This window comes from Psammomys obesus, unplaced genomic scaffold (assembly GCF_907164565.1).
Source record: "Psammomys obesus unplaced genomic scaffold, mPsaObe1.curated_primary_1811, whole genome shotgun sequence".
Classification (NCBI taxonomy): Eukaryota; Metazoa; Chordata; class Mammalia; order Rodentia; family Muridae; genus Psammomys; species Psammomys obesus.
In genome coordinates this window covers 5,264,963-5,283,542 of record NW_026596256.1, presented here as the reverse complement: position 1 = coordinate 5,283,542, position 18,580 = coordinate 5,264,963, and the positions used below count along the sequence as shown (strand labels likewise).

The 18,580-nt window shown below is 43.2% G+C and overlaps 1 protein-coding gene across 5 annotated transcripts in view; it reads right to left on the bottom strand.

The window, feature by feature from the left end:
* Window positions 1-246: 246 nt before the first annotated feature.
* Window positions 247-18,580, bottom strand: part of Spart (spartin) — a 22,721-nt gene continuing 4,387 nt past the window's right edge. For 2 of the 5 annotated variants that reach the window (XM_055596795.1, XM_055596796.1), the window contains exons 3-10: window positions 17,165-17,961; window positions 13,700-13,897; window positions 10,715-10,891; window positions 9,071-9,194; window positions 5,865-6,059; window positions 5,188-5,346; window positions 4,966-5,056; window positions 247-2,127 (exon numbers count right to left, since the gene is read on the bottom strand). In XM_055596795.1, the coding sequence (XP_055452770.1) occupies window positions 1,860-2,127; window positions 4,966-5,056; window positions 5,188-5,346; window positions 5,865-6,059; window positions 9,071-9,194; window positions 10,715-10,891; window positions 13,700-13,897; window positions 17,165-17,959 (2,007 nt within the window). In that variant the 5' untranslated portion in view covers window positions 17,960-17,961 and the 3' untranslated portion in view covers window positions 247-1,859. The remainder of the gene's footprint in view (window positions 2,128-4,965; window positions 5,057-5,187; window positions 5,347-5,864; window positions 6,060-9,070; window positions 9,195-10,714; window positions 10,892-13,699; window positions 13,898-17,164; window positions 17,962-18,580) is intronic. The other 3 variants (XM_055596798.1, XM_055596799.1, XM_055596797.1) reach the window with 2 other exon arrangements.

The window sequence follows — 18,580 nt, the reverse complement described above, 5'->3', positions numbered from 1 at the left end:
ATAATAATAATAATAATAATAATAATAATAATAATAATAATAATAATGATGATAATAAACTACTTAAACTAAGACCCTATATTCGCCATTCTGTTTGTTAAACATGAACAAAGCAGGGACTGACTGGATGTTGTTTACCAGTCCATTTCAACAACTCCTACATAGTCCTTAGCCTATGAGAAGAAACATCCCCGTTATTTCTGTATTCCCGAAATACAGGCCCAGTGAAAATATTTGAGGCTCAGCAATTCAGAAACCATTTTATTCTCAAACAGCATTCATTAACCAATTCCAAATGAAATCTAGAAGCAAGGCAACTAAAGGTGCAGAAGCAATTAGAGTAGAACATAACTATAAAAGCCAACATCAACTTGTTAAAAACTAAAAGAAGCAAAATAGCATGGAGTATTTAATTATGTATTTGTGGCTTAAAAGAGAATTAGCAAATGTCTGTCCTGCATTCTGCCAAAGTGGGGACTACCCACCAAAGGATTCCATATTCTTTCCTGTGATAGCAATAGGTTCCTCCCTTTTAAATCACTGAATTTTAGTCTAAACTCTAATGACTAGGTGGAAATACATTACTATCAGTAAGTGCAATGTTTGTGTTTTAGTTTCTAGAAATTTAGGAAAAGCTTACAGAAGATATGGAAAAGTGATTTCTTAAAACCAATATCAATCATTTAAATTTTAACAGGATACCAATCACGCTTCAAAATTTGCTAGTCTACCCCTCCCCAAAAATCTGAGGGCACACAGAGGAAGAGGGGTGGAAAGGCAGTAAGAGTCAGAAGGCCAGGAGGCCCGGATAAACTGACATCTCCTGGATATGACAGAACCTGCATTCAAACTCACAGCAGCCAAGCAGCCTCCAGCTTGCAGTGGGCGGGGTCTCACAAGCCCTCAGCCCTAGCTGAGGACCTGTTGACAGCTGATGGCTTCTGGGGAGGGGAGAAGCCCATTTTCTTGAGGAGCATGGTCCCTGGTAGACAGCCCCACACCCATGACCATGGGCAGCCGAAATTGGACTACTCACTGGGTTATTTAAAGAAAAGAACATGAAGTTGGGTGAAGGGGTAAAGGGGTGGACCTGGGAAGAGTTGGAGCAAGGGTAATACAATCAAAACATTATCTTACGCCTGTACAAAATTCTCAAAGAATTAATAAAAATCATTTTATCATAATATTTCCTAGTCTCAACCCTAAAGACTTGAAGACACATTTCCTTCAGTTTAAATCAAAAGGCCATTTTGGTTCCTAGGAGGCAGGAGAGCTAGCAAATAAGAGATAACGTCACAGAGTTTCATGGCATTTTCACGGCGAAGTTCTTCCCCACTTGAGAAAAACTTCTAAACCATTATCTGAAAAAGACACTTTAAGATCATGGTTTTGTTTAGCTTATATGTTGAAAGTTCTGTTGGGCATCTCAAAAGATCCACAATTAGTGCAAAAGAAAGGAGATGACATTAAGTCATTTCACAGCATAACTAGAACTTAGGCGGCTGTGAAATTGTGTGTACAGTTTTGTACTTTGCTTTCTGAAGGCTAGCACATATAAAAATAGATTGACATTAGGTTTAAATCACATATATTATAAGCTTTATTTTAACTGCAAAAATATTTTAGCCACATTTAAGGGAAAATAAACTTACTGGGACTATAAACTGCATATTTCTAGAAGCCAGATGTAAGAATACTGATTATTTTCCTTCTAAGTGGATACATGCCCAAACTTCTGACAGTAACTGTGTAGGAATGAACACACACAAAAAATACTGTTCCTTCTGTGGAAAATCCACATCTGTTCCCCACTCCTCCATCTGGTAAGGCTTTGGTGTAGGTCACTTCCAGAACACCTGTTATTTATCGTTCTTCTTTGCCCCTTTCTTCTCTTCCTCCTGCTTTTCGGTGTCTCTTCTAACACCTGTGCTCGCTGCTCCTTCTAGACTTTCCCTCTGAGAGCTGTCAGTGATGTGATAGTCCTCAAGGAGAGTGTGTCCTGTCTGCTTTGCAGTTTTCTTCACCATGGCTTTGATGCCAATGTTGTTAATATTGTAGGCAGTGACTCCAACATTGATCGCAGAGTCCACTGCGTTATGTGTGGCTTCTCCAGCGTTGTGTCCATACCTTTAAAAAGGGTGGAAATGTAGCAATGACATTATAGCCCACAATATTTCTAAAAACATTCTCGTAGTATCAGTAGTAATAGGTTATGTGATTTCTATACCATCCTTGAAAGCAAAACAGAAGCTTAGGTTTCAACTAGGTTAATAACTGAAGACACAGGAGACAATAGAACACCAACAGCACAGGCTCTAAGATCAAAAATTAATAAATGGTACCTTATGAAACTGAAAAGCTTCTGTAAAGCAAAGGACACTGTCATCAGAACAAAACACCTGCCTACAGATTGGGAAAAGAGCTTCACCAATCCTACATTTGACAGAGGGCTAATATCCAGAATATATAAAGAACGGAAGAAATTAAACACCAACAAACCAAATAATCCAATTAAAAAAATGGGGTACAGAACTAAACAGAGAATTCTCAACAAAGGAATATCAAATGGCAGAGAAACACTTAAAGAAATGCTCAACCTCATTAGCCATCAGGGAAATGCAAATCAAAATGACCCTGAGATTCCACCTCACACCCATCAGAATGGTTAACATCAAAAACTCAAGGGATGATGCATGCTGGAAAAGATGTGAAGAAAAGGAACCCTCCTCCATTGCTGGTGGGAATGTAAACTTGTACAACCATTTTGGAAATCAATCTGGCGCTTTCTCAGAAAATTAGGAATAGTGCTACCTCAAGATCTAGCTATACCTCTCCTTGACATATACCCAAAAGATGCCCCACCATTAAATAAGGACATTTGCTAAGCTATAGCAGTTTTATCTGTAATAAGCAGAACCTAGAAACAACCTAGATGTCCCTCAATGGAGGAATGCATACAGAAAGTGTGGTACACTTATACAGTGGATTACTACTCAGCAATTAAAAACAAGGAAATCATGAAATTTGCAGGCAAATGGTGGGAACTAGAAAAGATCATCCTGAGTGAGGTAACCCAGAAGCAGAAAGACACACATGGTATATACTCACTTTTAAGTAGATATTAGCCCTATAACATAGGATAAACATACTAAAATCTATAGTTCTAAAGAAGCTAAACAACAAGGAGGACCCTAGGGAAGATGCTTAATTCTCATTCAGAAGGACAAACAGGATAGATATTGGGAGAAGGAGAAGACAAGGAACAGGACAGGTGCCTTCCACAGAGGACCTCTGAAAGACTGTAGCCACTGGGGTATTGAAGGAGATACTGAGACTCATAGTCAAACTTTGGGCAGAGTGCCAGAAACTTTATGGAAGAAGAGGAAGATAGAAAGACCTGGAGGGGACAGCAACCCCACAAGGAGAACAACAGAGCCAAAAAACTTGGCCCAGGGGGCAGGCAGAGACTCCAACCAAGGACCATGCATGGAGAGGACCTAGACCCCCTGTTCAGTTCAGGCTGCTCAGTTTCCAAGTGGGTTCCCTAATAAGGGGTACAGGGACTGTCTCTGACATGAACTCAATGGCCAGCTCTTGATCACCTCTCCCTGAGGGGAGTTGCAGCCTCTTCAGGCCACAGGGGAAGATGGTGCAGCCAGCCTTGATGAGACCTGGTAGACTAGGGTTAGACAGAAGCGGAGGAGGTCCTCCCCTATCAGGGGACTAAGGAAAGGGCATAGGGGGAGAAGAAGGAGGGAGGGTGGGAGTGGAAAGGGATGAGGGAGGGGGCTACAACTGGGATACAAAGTGAATAAATTTGTAATAAATACATTGTAATAAATAAAATAAAATTTAAAAAAGCAAAAACAAAACAACAACAAAAAACAAACCCCTAAGTTCAATCACAGAAGACATCCCCCAAAAAAACGCTGCTTTAGATCTGCTCTTTACTAACACTGCCAAAGTATTTGTTTCTCAAAAGTGTGTAGAAAACAGGCGTGCCCTGCTGCCTTTGGCCTAGTTTGAACTTTGACTTTGTGTAGCTGTTGGTAACAAAGACATGTTTCTCTCACCAGCTCCTCTACCCAGCTGCTGACAGCACAGTCCTGTGAGTGACTTCCCCTTTCATAGTTTCTCTAAAGCAGCCAGCCCTCCCCAAACCCACCCTGAAGCCAAAAGCCCATGGCCCTTCATGAAGTCACAAGCCCTCTCCTCTCCTCTTTGGACCATCTGTCCTCCCTGTGCCCGCGCTCTGAAGCCCCGCTGGCTGGAAACTGTGCCTGTGACTTCTCCTCTTCATGGGTCTGAAGTGAGATGCCTCTGCCGTCACATGCTTTGTGGTGCTGTTCCCACTGTGTCTCACCGGCACACAAGCAATCTTTCCTTCCAGTCAAGAAACCAGACGTGGATCTGAGCAGCTTCCCCAGGACAAAGACACCTGGCTACAAGTTGGATTCAGGCCTTAGGTCATCTGCCAAGGTGAAGGGTGAGTCTAATAGCAGCCAGAGATCTCAAAGCCAAAGTAGTAGAAAGATCATACCACCAACTAGCAGGTAAGCTGTACAAATACATTTCTGTCCTGTCCACTTGATGTATGAAATAGAAGATGATCGTCCCTCTAGTCCAATATAAATGTGCAGTGGTGATCATAACAGTAGCCTTAGCACACTAATGAGCTAATGTTAAAGGGGACCTCCCATTCAATCAAGTCTTTGTTTTCTTTTGAGCAAACACTACCATCAACATTATGTAGTTAAAAACTAAACACATTCTTTGCATTAATGAACATTTTTAACAATTAGTAGCACAAATCAAAACATCAGGAGTTCAACCAGTATACTACAAATGTTCCCTATTTAGAAAACAATAGGTTTATCAGAAACTTAAAAAGAAAGCCTATAAATCTTAGCCGTCTGGACTGAACTGACACAGGAGATTCATTCTCTACAATGAAACCACACTTACTTGTATCTGACAGTTTGTACGGTTTCTGCAGACACATTGTTAACGATGCATTTAGCTGCACATTCCAATCCCTGCCAGACAGTTGAGAATCCTGTAAACATATTTAAAAGAAGTCAGTCTCACATAAGGCCCAAGCCTGCCCAAGTTTCTTAGGTAGCTCAGTGGCCACCCAGGAACGTAACAAAAATGAAAGGACAAAATAAACCCAGGGTCTTTTGTTACCTTGAACACTACTTGCTGCCACAACCATGGCACCATCCAGGGCAGACTTCCCATCTTTGTCTCTCTTCAGAGATTCTGGAACGAGTTTGCTTCCATGCTTCTTGACATGTGGAGCAAGTTCTCTGCCAACACAACTTGCTACTGTGCAGACGCCGTCAACTAATACAACCATAGTGAAAAGACTCAGAAATTGTTTTCTTGACTTTACCACTTGCATTGAACAAGGTTCATAAATGGCCACCCACGACTGTTTCTCTGCATGACATTACAATGTCTGTGAACCTTGGCTGGCCCTCAAGTGGCTTGAAGCTATGTTTGTTGTGCCTGCCCCTTGGACAGACTTCTGTTTGGAAGAAAACCATCTGCTTTTATGTTTCTGACTCAAAGACAACTTACTGTCAAAAAAGATAATCTTACTGGATTTAAGATTATTCAGTCTTAAATAAGACTGAAGGTCTGTAACACTACATAAAAACAAACCTTAGTGATTCTGAAGTGTCGCCTGGGGAGACAGACCCCAGAACCACTGTTGCTGGGCTGCCAGTTCAGCTGTGGGAGGGGTGGGGCCGCTCTATACCCACTCTCTCTTTGTGGGACTGACCAATGTATGTGAACACAGAGCTCGCTGTGGATTAATGGCGAGTCTCTCGTTAGCCAGGGGAAGCTCAGGCACTTACCCAGGAGCTGACTGACTTTCGCTGCTCCTCCCGTTGCCTGCTTTGCTATGTGGAGTCCCTTGGTGACAGCTGGACTCACTTCTACCGGTTTTTCCTCTGGTGGAATCCACTCCCGGAGTTTAGAAGCACCTTTCTGGATTGCTTTGCCAGTAAATTCAGCACCTTTGACCAAACCCCAGCTCACCCAGGAAGCACCTTTTTAAAGGGAAGCTCAAAATTAGAGAGATTAGAGCTAATTACACCTTTAAATCTTCTAATAACATCATCAGAAAACAAAGGAGTTCAGTAGTAGATCTAAAATGAGTCACCAACATGCCACCTGCGTATCTATAGCTTCTTCTTGGAATAAATCTTTTTGTAAAATAAAAGTATGTCTCAGCTATGTGAAGTTTCTGGGCTTCTGCTATAACCAGCGATCACTGATGCATAAAGTCGCCCTGAGCCTTGCTCACTGGATGCTGACCCTTTGATTTCCCACGCGACTGCTCTTACCCAGCGACCTGTGTTGCTGCACTACAGAGGATGGAGGTGGGGTGAGTATCTAAAGGAGCCTTCTATTTCCACTCTCTGAGGTCTCCTGCTCCCGACCAACTGGGAAACTGCCTTTGTTCCTGAGGAGTGCTTGCTTGCACCCTGGACTTTCCAATACCTGAATCTTTTGTTCTAAACTTGGATTTCTGTCTAAGTTTAGATTACATGCCCCATATTAGGCACCAAATGTAAAACTAATATAGGAGCTTTTCTACACCCACTCTAGCTCCCAAATAATGCCACAGAGACTTATTACATTTATTACTAAACTTTAAAGCACTATAGCTGGGCAGATACTCATCTTTTCTAATCCATCTACGCTAGTCTGGACTGTTTCCCAGCCATGTTCCCTGTTATCCCGCCATCTAGTTTCATCCTGGCTGTTCCTGCTCCACCTTGATCATCATGATGACTCCCTCATGGTGACCTCCTCATGGCTACCTCCTCATGGCCTGGTAATCCTCTCCCCATGACAAAAGTATGAGCACACTGAAAGGGACAGGAGTGGCCTGAACTGCAGTTGTCTCTGGGCACAGCCCACATGGGGAGCAGTGCTAGCAGAGGACCAGTTACCTCCCAGGTGAGAAGACCCCCCCAGAGCAAAGGCCTAAAGATATCCTAAAAGGTGTGAGGAGAGGATAGGGGTAAGGCGAGTGAAGGGATCAGGCAGTTTAGAGAGTGCTGCTCTTCTAAAAGACCTGAATTTGGTTTCCAGCACCCATGTGGAGCAGCTTACAACCACCTCTAACTCTAGCTCCAGGAGATCTGATGCCTTCTTGTGACCTTCAAGAATACTGCACTCAAATGAACACACACACACACAGAGCATACATGAAATAAAACAAATCTTTTTTAAAAAGTGTATGTTTAGAGTTCCTACTTATAAGCTGAAAAGTTTGAAAAAAAAATTAAACCTGAATTTGAAGATCCAACACCGAGAAATCACAAAATAACAGGCAATAGAACAAATGACTCTATAATTAGGGTTATATGAAAGCATAGGGATCAAAAAGGAACATTCCTTTGTGACTATGAAAAATCATTGGAAATAAGATATGAAAAGTCATTGCTCGAAGGGAAGCCAGACCTGGATACTCAAGGCCTTCTCACCAAGCTAGAGCAGATATTGGCAGATATATGGAGCCAGAGACACCATAACCAACCATAACCATGGCGTTTCCTGCCAGCTCCTTAGATGCTTTATGTGTATGTGTAGTGATAAACAGAGGTCATTTCTACTCAGAGCTGCACGGTTTGAATTTAATAATGCTGACACGATAAACAGCAAACAGTGAACGCCTGCTGAGTGAATAAAACGTTGGCAGTTAGTTAGACTTATCTAGATCAAACCTAACCACTACAGCGTCTAGAATATTCTTCACCCTTACTAAGTTATCTAAATCAAACCTAACTACTAATGTCCCTGGAATATTCTTCACTCTTACTGACGTAAGGAAGTCAACCATTTGTCCTTGTACTAAAATAGAAAACCCAAACCATGGATTCTTCCCTTGTGAAGGGAGCTGAAATCTAAGGAGATATAGACCTGGATTTTGCTTAAGTTTTCAATCATTTTATCATAAGAAAGAATTTTAGAACCCTGATGTTTTTGTATTTGGGTTTTGGTATTCATATCTAGATAAAAGATGCGGGTAATGGCACATGAGGACTACTCAGCCCTCAGTCACACGCCATATTTCTTCTCTTGTCATATTTTAAGTGTTCCCCAAGCCTGGCAGTGACCTGTTCTAGCATTCAGTCACCCTGAACCCCATCAAATTATTAGTTGTGTGAATGCAGGATTGTTCTCTGTGACCTGAAGACTGTATGAGGTCAGGGTGCTATTGGGAGGTGCTGTGGACCTACCTTACGTTAAGGTTAATTACCTCAAAGGGAATTATGAGACCTCAGCCTTTGCTGCTGCTGTTCCACCTTCTCCTCTGTTCCGGTCTAGAAGTATTATTAGAGCCCCAAAGCAAAAGAAGCACCCACCCATGGACTGCCACCTCCAGAGCCATGAGACAACCTTTCTGTCTTTGTAAAGGTGAGTATCTCTGGTATTTTGCTATAGCAGCAGAAAGCTAATACACTTCTAAAGATGAACAATAAGCAGTTATTCATTCTCTTGGGAGGCATCTTAGATGATGCTGCTGAAGCAAACACTGCAGAACTGTGGATGATAAGCAACAGAGATTCGCTTCTGTGGCAATTCCAAGACTGTGGTGTTGGTAGATGAATTTCTAAGGACGGCTTCCTGGTTCACTGAACAGCAGAAAAGCAAAGCAGCTTCCTGGGGCCTCAATGAAAAACTAGTCTTGTTCACAAAAGCTCTTCACTCACAACCCAGTTGCCAAAGAGCCCACCTTCTAATTTTGTGACTTCTGGGTTGTCACTTCAACATGGGGATCTTAGAGGACACAAACCCCAGGACACGGCGCTGGGGGTAGGGGAGAGGGATGAAAACTCAAGGGACAGTCATGATTTACGCTCACAGCTCTGATAGCTGAAGAATCCCTGAAAGAACACACACTTACACGGAATGTGTAAGCATCTCAGAAACCCAGTCCTTCCACCTGTTGGCATTCTAAATCAGTTATTTAAAATAGAAATCTATAAGCAATACTTTTACTGGTTCAAGCATTAACACTATGGTTTAACGAACAGCTCTGCGATACCTGACAGGATGTTGTGGGCCACTTTCTCGCTCCATTCAGGCAGTTCTTTTGATTTTTCTTCTGAACTCGGCTCGCAGGGCACAATATGGCTCAGATTAACTTCTTCACTTGAAGTACCTTTAGTCTAAACAGTGAAAAATATTTCAAAAAATAAAGGTTAGTGAAGTATGATAGAAAGAAATTGAAAGTGTTATATGATAAAATATCACAAACACTAGATGGGATTAGTGAAAACATTTACCTTGTCAAAACAACAAACACCCCCCCCCCCCCCCACACACACACACACCAGACCAGAATTACACAGAACTGAAAAGGATCTGGTCTTATACAAGCTCCCTCTGAGGAGATCTAAGTAGGAAAATATAACTCCAACACTGCATCTACCACGTCATATTCAAGCTCACCAGGTCCTCTCACTAGCTTAGGGCCCACGTCTCATGGACTTCACCCCTCAAAGTTGTATGTGTATGGTACTGTTAGGTTAACAAATTAAGTGACTCAGCCAGGAAAGAAGGATGTGTGTAAGTAACTGGTTTTGATAGAAGAAAAAGTCCATTTTGAAACCCGAATATCCAGACACACAGTGAAAACAGTAGACTGCCATGGTTATGACCATCACCCCAAACTCAAAGCCAAATTCATCGTCTAAGAACCCAGGAACAAGCTCACATAGACCCCCAAAGTGTTATAACTTGAAAAATCAAAGGTTTTTCTGTGCCCAACAGATTACAAAGAACTTGACTTACAATATACAAATAAGCAGGGGATTGTGGAATTTACACAACAGGAAAAGCAATGTCTTCTCTATGGGAAAAAGCTACATGTTAGTAAATCCAAAGAAAATAAGGGTGCAACATCTTCATGGCTAGAACCACTGTCTCTAACATAGAAAGACCCTGGAGACTGAGAAGAGAAAGACTAACAACCCAATAGTAAAAGTGGGTGAAGGATAGGGACAGTACACAGCACCTAACCTCATCTAAAACACAATGAATGTAAACTACAATATTCTAAATTATAAGTTCTTGACTATCAAAATGCCAAGATATAAGAAAAAAAAAAAAACAAAACCACTGACCACCCACTCTTGCCCAGGCCATGTGGAAATGAGTATGTAATTGCCCTAAGTGCATGGGATCTGGTGGATGCCTGAAGTCACAGGCACTCCTCAGTCCTGCAAATATTTGGAATTATTAGGACTAGGTTGTTCCATATGTATGATATAATATATATGATAAAATATAGAGATAAAATTAGATAAAATATATGATAAAATTAGAGATATCAACAAGAAGACAATGTTTTATCAGAGCAAAAGCAGAATGCCTTCTTTCTTCTTCACATCTCACAGACAATCCGTTACTCACTTGTTTATTATTTATTGGGGGAAGGAGGACAGACCCAGAGAAAGCTCTCAGTCAACAAGCAGAAGGGGCCTAAAAACAAAAGTATGTGGTTCTTACTGTAAAAATAAGTCTTCTGAAAACTGAAGAACCTAACCTCAAGTATGAGGTCTCTCTAGAGTGGTGTGAGCACAAATGTGAGGTGACCCTGTTTGAGGGCTGCGCTTGGCGCGTGGCATGCTGTAGTGGTGTGCAGCCATCAGACTGGGGGCACATTTCCCGCTGCTTTTTAACTTGCCTTTTTCCCACGCTTTCCTTTATGGCGTGCCTCCTTCCTGCCTTGGTCTATTGAAGAACCTGAAGAACTGGACTGCCTGACATCGGTGCCAGAAGCTTCCTTCGATGGCTCAGAGGGCTGTCTTGCTGTCCCGGGGATTTGGAATTCATCTTCTCCTTCTGCTCTATTCCAGTTGGCCTAGAGCATAAAGGACTAGGCTTAGCTAGCCGGCCTTTGCAAGACATTCCTCCAGGTACCGTGTCATGTGCTCATGACACACATGTTCACATACCAGTGTCTGACTGCACAGATAACTACTTTTGTTACGTTTTTCTTGTGTGTGTGGGGGGGGGGGACGACATGTGTGCTGATGCCTTGGAGCACGTGTGAGAGTCACAGGACAGTTTTGGATGTTAGTCCTCACCTTCAAACCACTGTTGGAGACAGTCTCATGGATGCTGTTTGGCCTGGCACACCTTGGGTTCCTGGAGATTTTCCTACCTTTGCCTCCCAAGCCTGACAGGGCTGAGCTGGGATTACAGGTGCCACTGCTACTGTGAGCAGCTTTTGGCAGGTTTTGAGATACGCTCTTCAGCCATCAGCCCTGTGAGGCAGGCGCTTTGCCCTCATAGGTATAACCTGAGACAATGCTTTCTTATATCTAAAGTTCTACTCACTTCCTCACTAAACCTTAAAACTTGAGTTCTCTAGGTTATACAATGTGGCTGACAGTGAAGTACAAAAGAAAAGGTAGAAAAGATAACTGTCAGCAGTTGTCCAAGTAAGTTAGCTTTATATCGATGCTGTTACCTTTGAATTTAATTAATGCAATTATAAATCTGAGAAGACATAGCAGGATGAGAACATGTTCAAAGGCAAGGCATGAACAAAGCATGTGTATGAGTGCACTGTACTGTTGGAAGGTACCAGATGTGAGCATTTAAAGCCACAGGCATCGTGGTGTTGCATGCTCTGCCAAGTGAGCAAATGCTTCAATGTAAAACTCAGGGCCAATCCTGCTAGTTTACAACTGACATCCTTATGTGTTATGGTGATACCAACACAGAACCAAAAATAGAACAAAGCCAAAGAGTAAAAGTAAATAGAGCAGCACCCCGCAACCTCGAGTCTACTTAGTTCTTTTCTTCCCTAACGCCTGACAGCACAGGCCCATGGAGGTGAGGCAAGGGTGTTCTGTGCTAGGTCTGTGAGCAGCTGTGAGTTACTGTAGTGAGCTCAGTGGTTACTCTTGTCAGCCTCAGGATTCAAGCACTCCACAGAAACAAACCTCTGGGCATACCTGTGAGGTGTTACTGAACTGCACTAACTGAGGCAGGAAGACCTACCTAAAACAAGGGCAGCGCCATCCCAAGTGCTGGTCTAGGACTGACTGAACAGGAGAGAGGGGTCTGCGCAGCGGCCTTCCTCTCTCTCTGTCCTGCCTGTGGATGTAGCATGACCAGCTGCCTCCTGCTCCTGCTGCCAGGCCCCACCACCCCAGCCAGAGTACATTCACCACCTGTGAGCCAAGAGAAACCCTTCCTTCCTTACTGCTTTTGTCAGGAATTCTGTTGTAGCAACAACTAATATAGCAGTAAAGCTGGGATGTACCCAGAGATATGCAACCATCTTCCATCCTTCACAAACTCCTTCCTATGGACATGCAAGGCAGTGCCATATTACACAGAGCTTATGTGTTATAGTGACCCTGACTACGTAATTAACACACATACACACAAACACCAACCTTTATCCTTATATATTGTATATCTCTTTACATATATAGCTGTAATATCTTTATATTCACCTGTTCTTGCTCTTGGCACCCTGTCATTTAACATATAGTTTAACTGGTTAATAAAAGAGCCCAAATACTTGGTGGCAGGAGAACAGAAGATTACACTGCCACACTGTCAACCAAATTTAGCGGCAAGTAAATACCAATACTCACAGTTAAAAAATAAAAAATAAAGGAAATTTTATTATACTTATTTAGCTCAACTCCTTGCAGATAAAAGCAGATGGGGCAAACAATCTAAACAAGGAGAGTTTGTAGTTGACTTTTATGGCTTGCTTATGAAGTGTCCCCCAAAGGCTCCAATGCTGAAGGCTTAGTCTAGTCTCCAGTGGGTGGATCCTGTCACTCACAGGAATTTGCTTGTAAGAGTGCTGACATAAATCAATGGAGACACTACTGACAGACACACAACTAAATGGACTATGAGACCTGGTAGAAACTGGAAGGCAGGCCTGACTGAAGGAAGCGGGCCTCTAGGGATATGCATGTGAAGGGTGAATCTAATCCCTATCTTCCTCCTGACTCTACCCACCGCCCTGCCTTTCTGCTTCACGGCTGACATGAGTTAAGCAGTGTTCCTCTGCCAGACCTCCTGTCATGTCTCTGCCTTGCCACAAATCTAAAAGTATGGTGCTGGTAACCATGGACTAAAAGCCCTTGAAAACATGAACTTGATAAATGTTTCCTCCTCTGGTGACAAAAGCTAGAATGCACAATTACATGTGTCACTTTTTATTTGGCCTCTATTCACCAGGAGATCATTCTAACTACCAAAATCTCTCCTGAAATGTCAAAATCTACTAAAGCAGAATTATCTTCAGAATTTTATACCTTAGTTTAACCTGACTGTAAACAGTGGTCAAACAGACATCACTCAGTGGGTGTGACCACATGCTAGATATCAAATGAGAGTTTCAGTTCACACCATGGCCCTGTGAGGTGGACCTCATCACTGACCCTGTGTTAGGGGGAGAAAGACACAGGCAGAGCAGATCAGTAACAACTGACGGTAACAGCTACGGCAAAGGAAATTTAACTTCAGTGCCCACAACCGATGGCAGCCGACTCTCATCATCCCATCATGGATCAAAACAAGGTCTCCTCAAAGCTAATCACATTAAAGTTTTTTATCTAGCAATGGCATTCTATGCTAGATAAAATGCTGTGGCATTCACATTAAAGTTGTTTTATCTAGCAATCCAGGTTACCTGAAGCCGAAGGTCAGACATTTGTCTCAACAGATCCTCAAACAGCTCTCTGTCCTCCTCCGGGAGCTCAGAGGACAGAACCACCCCCACGAAGCACCCTGCAGCTTGTAACATGGTGTCTGGGAACATGTAGGCTCCCGCAGAGCACTTCAGAACTGGTGACCTATCAGGAACCAGAGGGTACAACCAGTCACACACCTGAAAAAGTCAGACGAAAACAGAAAATCAGCGACTGGGTTGCCACAACCTTGTTAATTAACAGCAAATGTGTCAGAGTCTTGGAGACCCAACCTCAGCAGCTCCAGGTTAAATAAACCAACTTCCAGCTGTAAGGAAGTGGCCTCTGGGTGCATCTGTGGCGCACGGTATCCCACCACACACGGCATATTCTCTATCCAGTCATCCCCATGAACCAATAGGCCATTTCCACTGTGAAAAAGGTTGGGTCATAGTCACTTTATCACAAAAACCGAGGCACAGCCAGGTCATTTAAGCTCCTCAGGACTCGAAGTGCAGCTTGAGTGTGAGCACATACTTTGCGTCAGAGATGCAGGGTGATTATTTAATTATGTTTTGCTTTTGCTAATTCACAGAGAACCTGATGTGTTATGCACAGAACTGAACATTGCTGTTGAGAACAAGCAGAAAAAACTTATTCTAAGCGCTACCATTTCCTTTTCAGACTCCTCTTAATCATAGGGAGATACGAAAGTCAAGGTCCCAGGCACCAAGAGAGCTGTGGAATTAGCAATAGCTGAACAGCCTTTATTGTAAAGGGACAGGAGACTGAGTGCAGCCATCTCAAGGACAATTTCTCCATCTTGCTGGACTCAGGCCCAGGAACCAACTCCTATCCTGATTGATAGAAACTCCCTTGCTCAACCTCTTATGTCAAAATCTGATTGGACAATGCTGCAGCCCCCGCCCGCTCCCCCTCGCTTTATGGTTTCATCCTTTATATACGCTGTGCAATGGTCCCTTTAGCATTGCATTGCAGTTCAGCTCCTGAGTGTTCTGTGGCCCTGATGGATCAGTAACTGCAATGATCTGGTTTGAGTTATGTTGTATTTAAATAAACCCCACAACAGTGTGTGTTACTAACTGTGGCATCAAACCCAAACAATACTGCAGGTGGTCAGTGTACCCCAACACTCAGACTTAAGCTCATATCCTGGCTATCTAAATCAAAATTCCTAAATGTATTCATTTCTCAGATACCACACTCCTCTAATCTTAGAACACTGTCTACCATAAAGAAACCCGAGGGATCAGTCTATTGGAACAAGCATAAGTCAGACACACTGAGCCCTTCTGACAGCAGAAGATGAATGTACAGAGACTGTGGCACTCAAGGCTGACTCCTGCCAAACATTGTCAAATTCTTTTTTTTTTTCAATGAATTTTCTTGTTTATCTCAAAAGCCATTAACTTTTATTACAGTAAAATTCAGGTAGATTAGAATAAAGCTAGCTACAATGTTTTCAAAAGTGCAGGGGAACTCAGAAACCAGAAGAACAAAACAAATAAAACCCCCAAACAAAACAAACAACCCCCCAGCAGTTATTTATTTAATGTGTGTTAGAAAATCTGCTTATTAAAAATAACCTATTCTCATGTCTAAATGCATTAATAATGATTTTTAAAGCACAGGAAAGGTTTACCTACTGTCTAATAGTTAGCTGTGTTACTACTTGTTTTGTTTTTAGGATAAATACATTCAATAGACATTCAGAACACTGCTACAAATAGCTAACATGTAAAGGACAACCAATTAAACATGGGGTGCAAATCTACTCTCCATGTAGGACCCAAAACAAAGTATGTAAAAGATTAAAAGCCAAATTAAATAAGTCAGACAAGCTGCTGGTGGAGTCAAAGCACCTACACAGCTGAGATCTGGAGCAGGGGCCATCCTTCAGATGCTCACTTCCTGCTCCTGCAATTACAAGGACCCAGAGTTCTTAGAGCCGATGGCCACGCTACACTGTAGCCAGACCCACAGAAACTCTCAGCAGCCCCTCCCTAACCTCAGTCAGGAACCCTGTTAGGCTTCTTAAGGTAACCCAGTCAGTCTATTCTTGTCCAGTAATGAGTCTTTGGACTATGCCCAAGAATCTGTTTTCCACACCTCTGATAAGCTTCCAACTATTGTTAAGTGACTTTCAAGTTGGCTTCCACAAGAACCAGGGCAAAAGCAGCATTAGGAGGGCTGCAGATGGCCAGTGCCTAACTAAACTACTTTATCTGACTCTGTGTACAGGCAACTGCTTTGTTTAAACAATGATCTCCCTTCAGCACAAACACACTGAATGTACACTGTGCTCTAGTTTCAAGAGTCTATCTCCCTGCACCTGTATTCAACCTTTTCACACTAGACTGTTGCTGGTTTGAACCTGAAGAAGACTCTACTAAGCCCACAACCATGCCCTGACACACATCTTTGCTTCAAATTGGTCTTTACTCTTAGAAACTGAATTCTGGTCAATCTCTCTGCAATTTGGCTGTCTAGGCCAGGGCTTCTGATCTTTGGCCTGACTGAAGGTTAGGGACAAATAATTTTCCTGCAGATAGGTCTGTACCCATGGTCATTTAGCAGTTTCTCTGACTGCTCTATCTAAGACACCAGCAACAACCACCCTCAGCTGTTGTACTGGCTGGTTTTGTCTGTCAAGTTGACACAAGTTAGAGTCACCAGAAGGGAAGGAGCCTCAGCAGAAGAGATCAGGAGATGCAGTTGGAAGCACGTTCTCAGTTAGTGAGCAATGGGGGAGGGCCCAGCCACGGTGCATGGCCTCATCTCTGGAGCAGCACCTGGCCTATATGAAAGCCGGATGAACAAGCCATGTGAAGCAGGCCCCCCTCCACAGCCTCTGCAACAGCTCCTCTTCAAGCCTCCTTGAGTTCCTGTCTTGACTTCCTCCAGTGATAGACTATGATCTGGAAGTATACGCCAAATAAACCCTTTCCTCCCCAACTTGCTCTTTGGCCGTGGTGTTTTGTCACAGTAAAAGAAACCCTAAGACAGCCTAAGTAATGAAAACACTTTTCAGACATGTCAAATGGATCTGTCAAGGGGCAAAACTGCCCCTGGCTGAGTGTTTCCAGGCCAGTTCAAACCCTCAGGTGGCTCCTGATAACATTTGTGGATATTCAGTTACATATTCAAATGAATCACATAAATTCCCCTTGAAGTAACTGCGTTTCTTCTTCAGATTAAAAAAAAAAAAAAAAAAGCTGTCTTAAGTCCTAAAGTCAATCATAAATAAAGCCAAACCAGATTTTCTCTCATAAGAAAAAAACAAACAAAAACAAAATAAATCCCAGCAAACACAAGCATGGGTGTGTTCAGAACTTAGTTATTTTTCCTCTGCTCTAATCTGGGACATGGTATTTATCAACAAATGAAAATGAGATATTCTACCCATTTTTTCGGCCTATGGGCACATGTTGTTTTGAAGGGCTTACCTGGAGAAACCCAGGAGGGCGGTTTAGAACTGTATCCAGAGAATTATCCAAGAACCTCACGATGCGCAGGTACCCGGGGTATGATGGCGCACTAACCTCACCCGCAGGGTTTACAAAAAAGATCTGCACCCCGTTTGGTATCAAAATCAGCTCGTCTGCATCGAGCCCCAGGGTCTCAAGAGGGGGCGGCTGGGAATGGTTCCTATAGAAGTCTTCTCCCACCGATGAAAACTCCCCAGAATCTGTTCCATAGGAGACAGTGTAGTGGCCTTCCGCAGCCTGCGGGGTGTAGGCTGGGGGCGCTTCGGCAGGGGAGGGTCCAGCAGAAGCAGCAGCACCTGGCCCAGCACCTGCAGCCGAAGGGCTGCCATCTACTTCAGCATGCTGCAGGGCCAAACCAACCGACTCGGGCTCTGGTGACTTCCTGCACGTGTCTTTAGGAGGGAACTCTGGATATAACTTGGGCACATCCTGAAGGTCGTTCCGTAGAGAAGTGGCGAGGCCCTTCTCCAGGATCTCTAGCCTGGTGCGGACGTTCTGAAGTGTTTCCTTCATTTTCTGTTGCATCTGTCTGGCGGACTCCCACGCAGGGCCTGTGCGCCCTGGCTCAGCTGCCCCGACGCTGATGCCTCTAAGCAGGTGCCCTATTCCTTGCTTGTAGTAGTTCTTTGCTTCTTCCTTCTGCCCTAACTCATCCGTGTTCAGTCCTTTATTAACAAACATAAAGGCCTTTCCATATGCTTCCTTGATGATCTTAATTTCAGCAGGCTCTCCGTTCTCTGGTTCTTGCTCCATCTCTGCAAGACAGGAAACATCACCTGCAGTTTCCCAGTTAGCTCTCTGAGTACTTAGCTCTCTTTCCACCATGAATGTATTTCAAGGGCAGGGACCTCAATTATCTTTGTCCTGTTCACTACTGCACGCCCAATCCTTCAGAGAAAACACTCAGTAAGTACTTGATGAGTCAATAAGTGAATGTGCTTGGTTGTAAAATACTGTAAAGGGAGCAGGAAAGATGGATCGGAGTTCAGCTCCAAGCCCCGGGGGACCTCTTCTGAACACATGAACCCCAGTGTTGATGAGGGGGATCCCTGGGGCCCACAGGCAGGCTGGCAGTCTTACCTCCTCAGCTCAGAACAGCTACAGAGCCTATCTCAAACAAAACAAAATCATGTGGTGACTCCTGAGGAATACCACCCACAGCTGACCTCTGGCCCCCAAAGCACTCATAGACTGTAAAGGAAAACAAAACAAAACAAAACAACCAAATTCAGCTTTTAGAAACCACACATAAAATAGCTGGGATGGTAAATTCAACAGAGAGCTAAAAAGTTTATAAAGTTAGAGAAAAAGCCAAGAATGGAGAGCAATGAAAAAAAAAAAAAAAAAAAAAAAAAAAAAAAAAAAAAAAAAAAA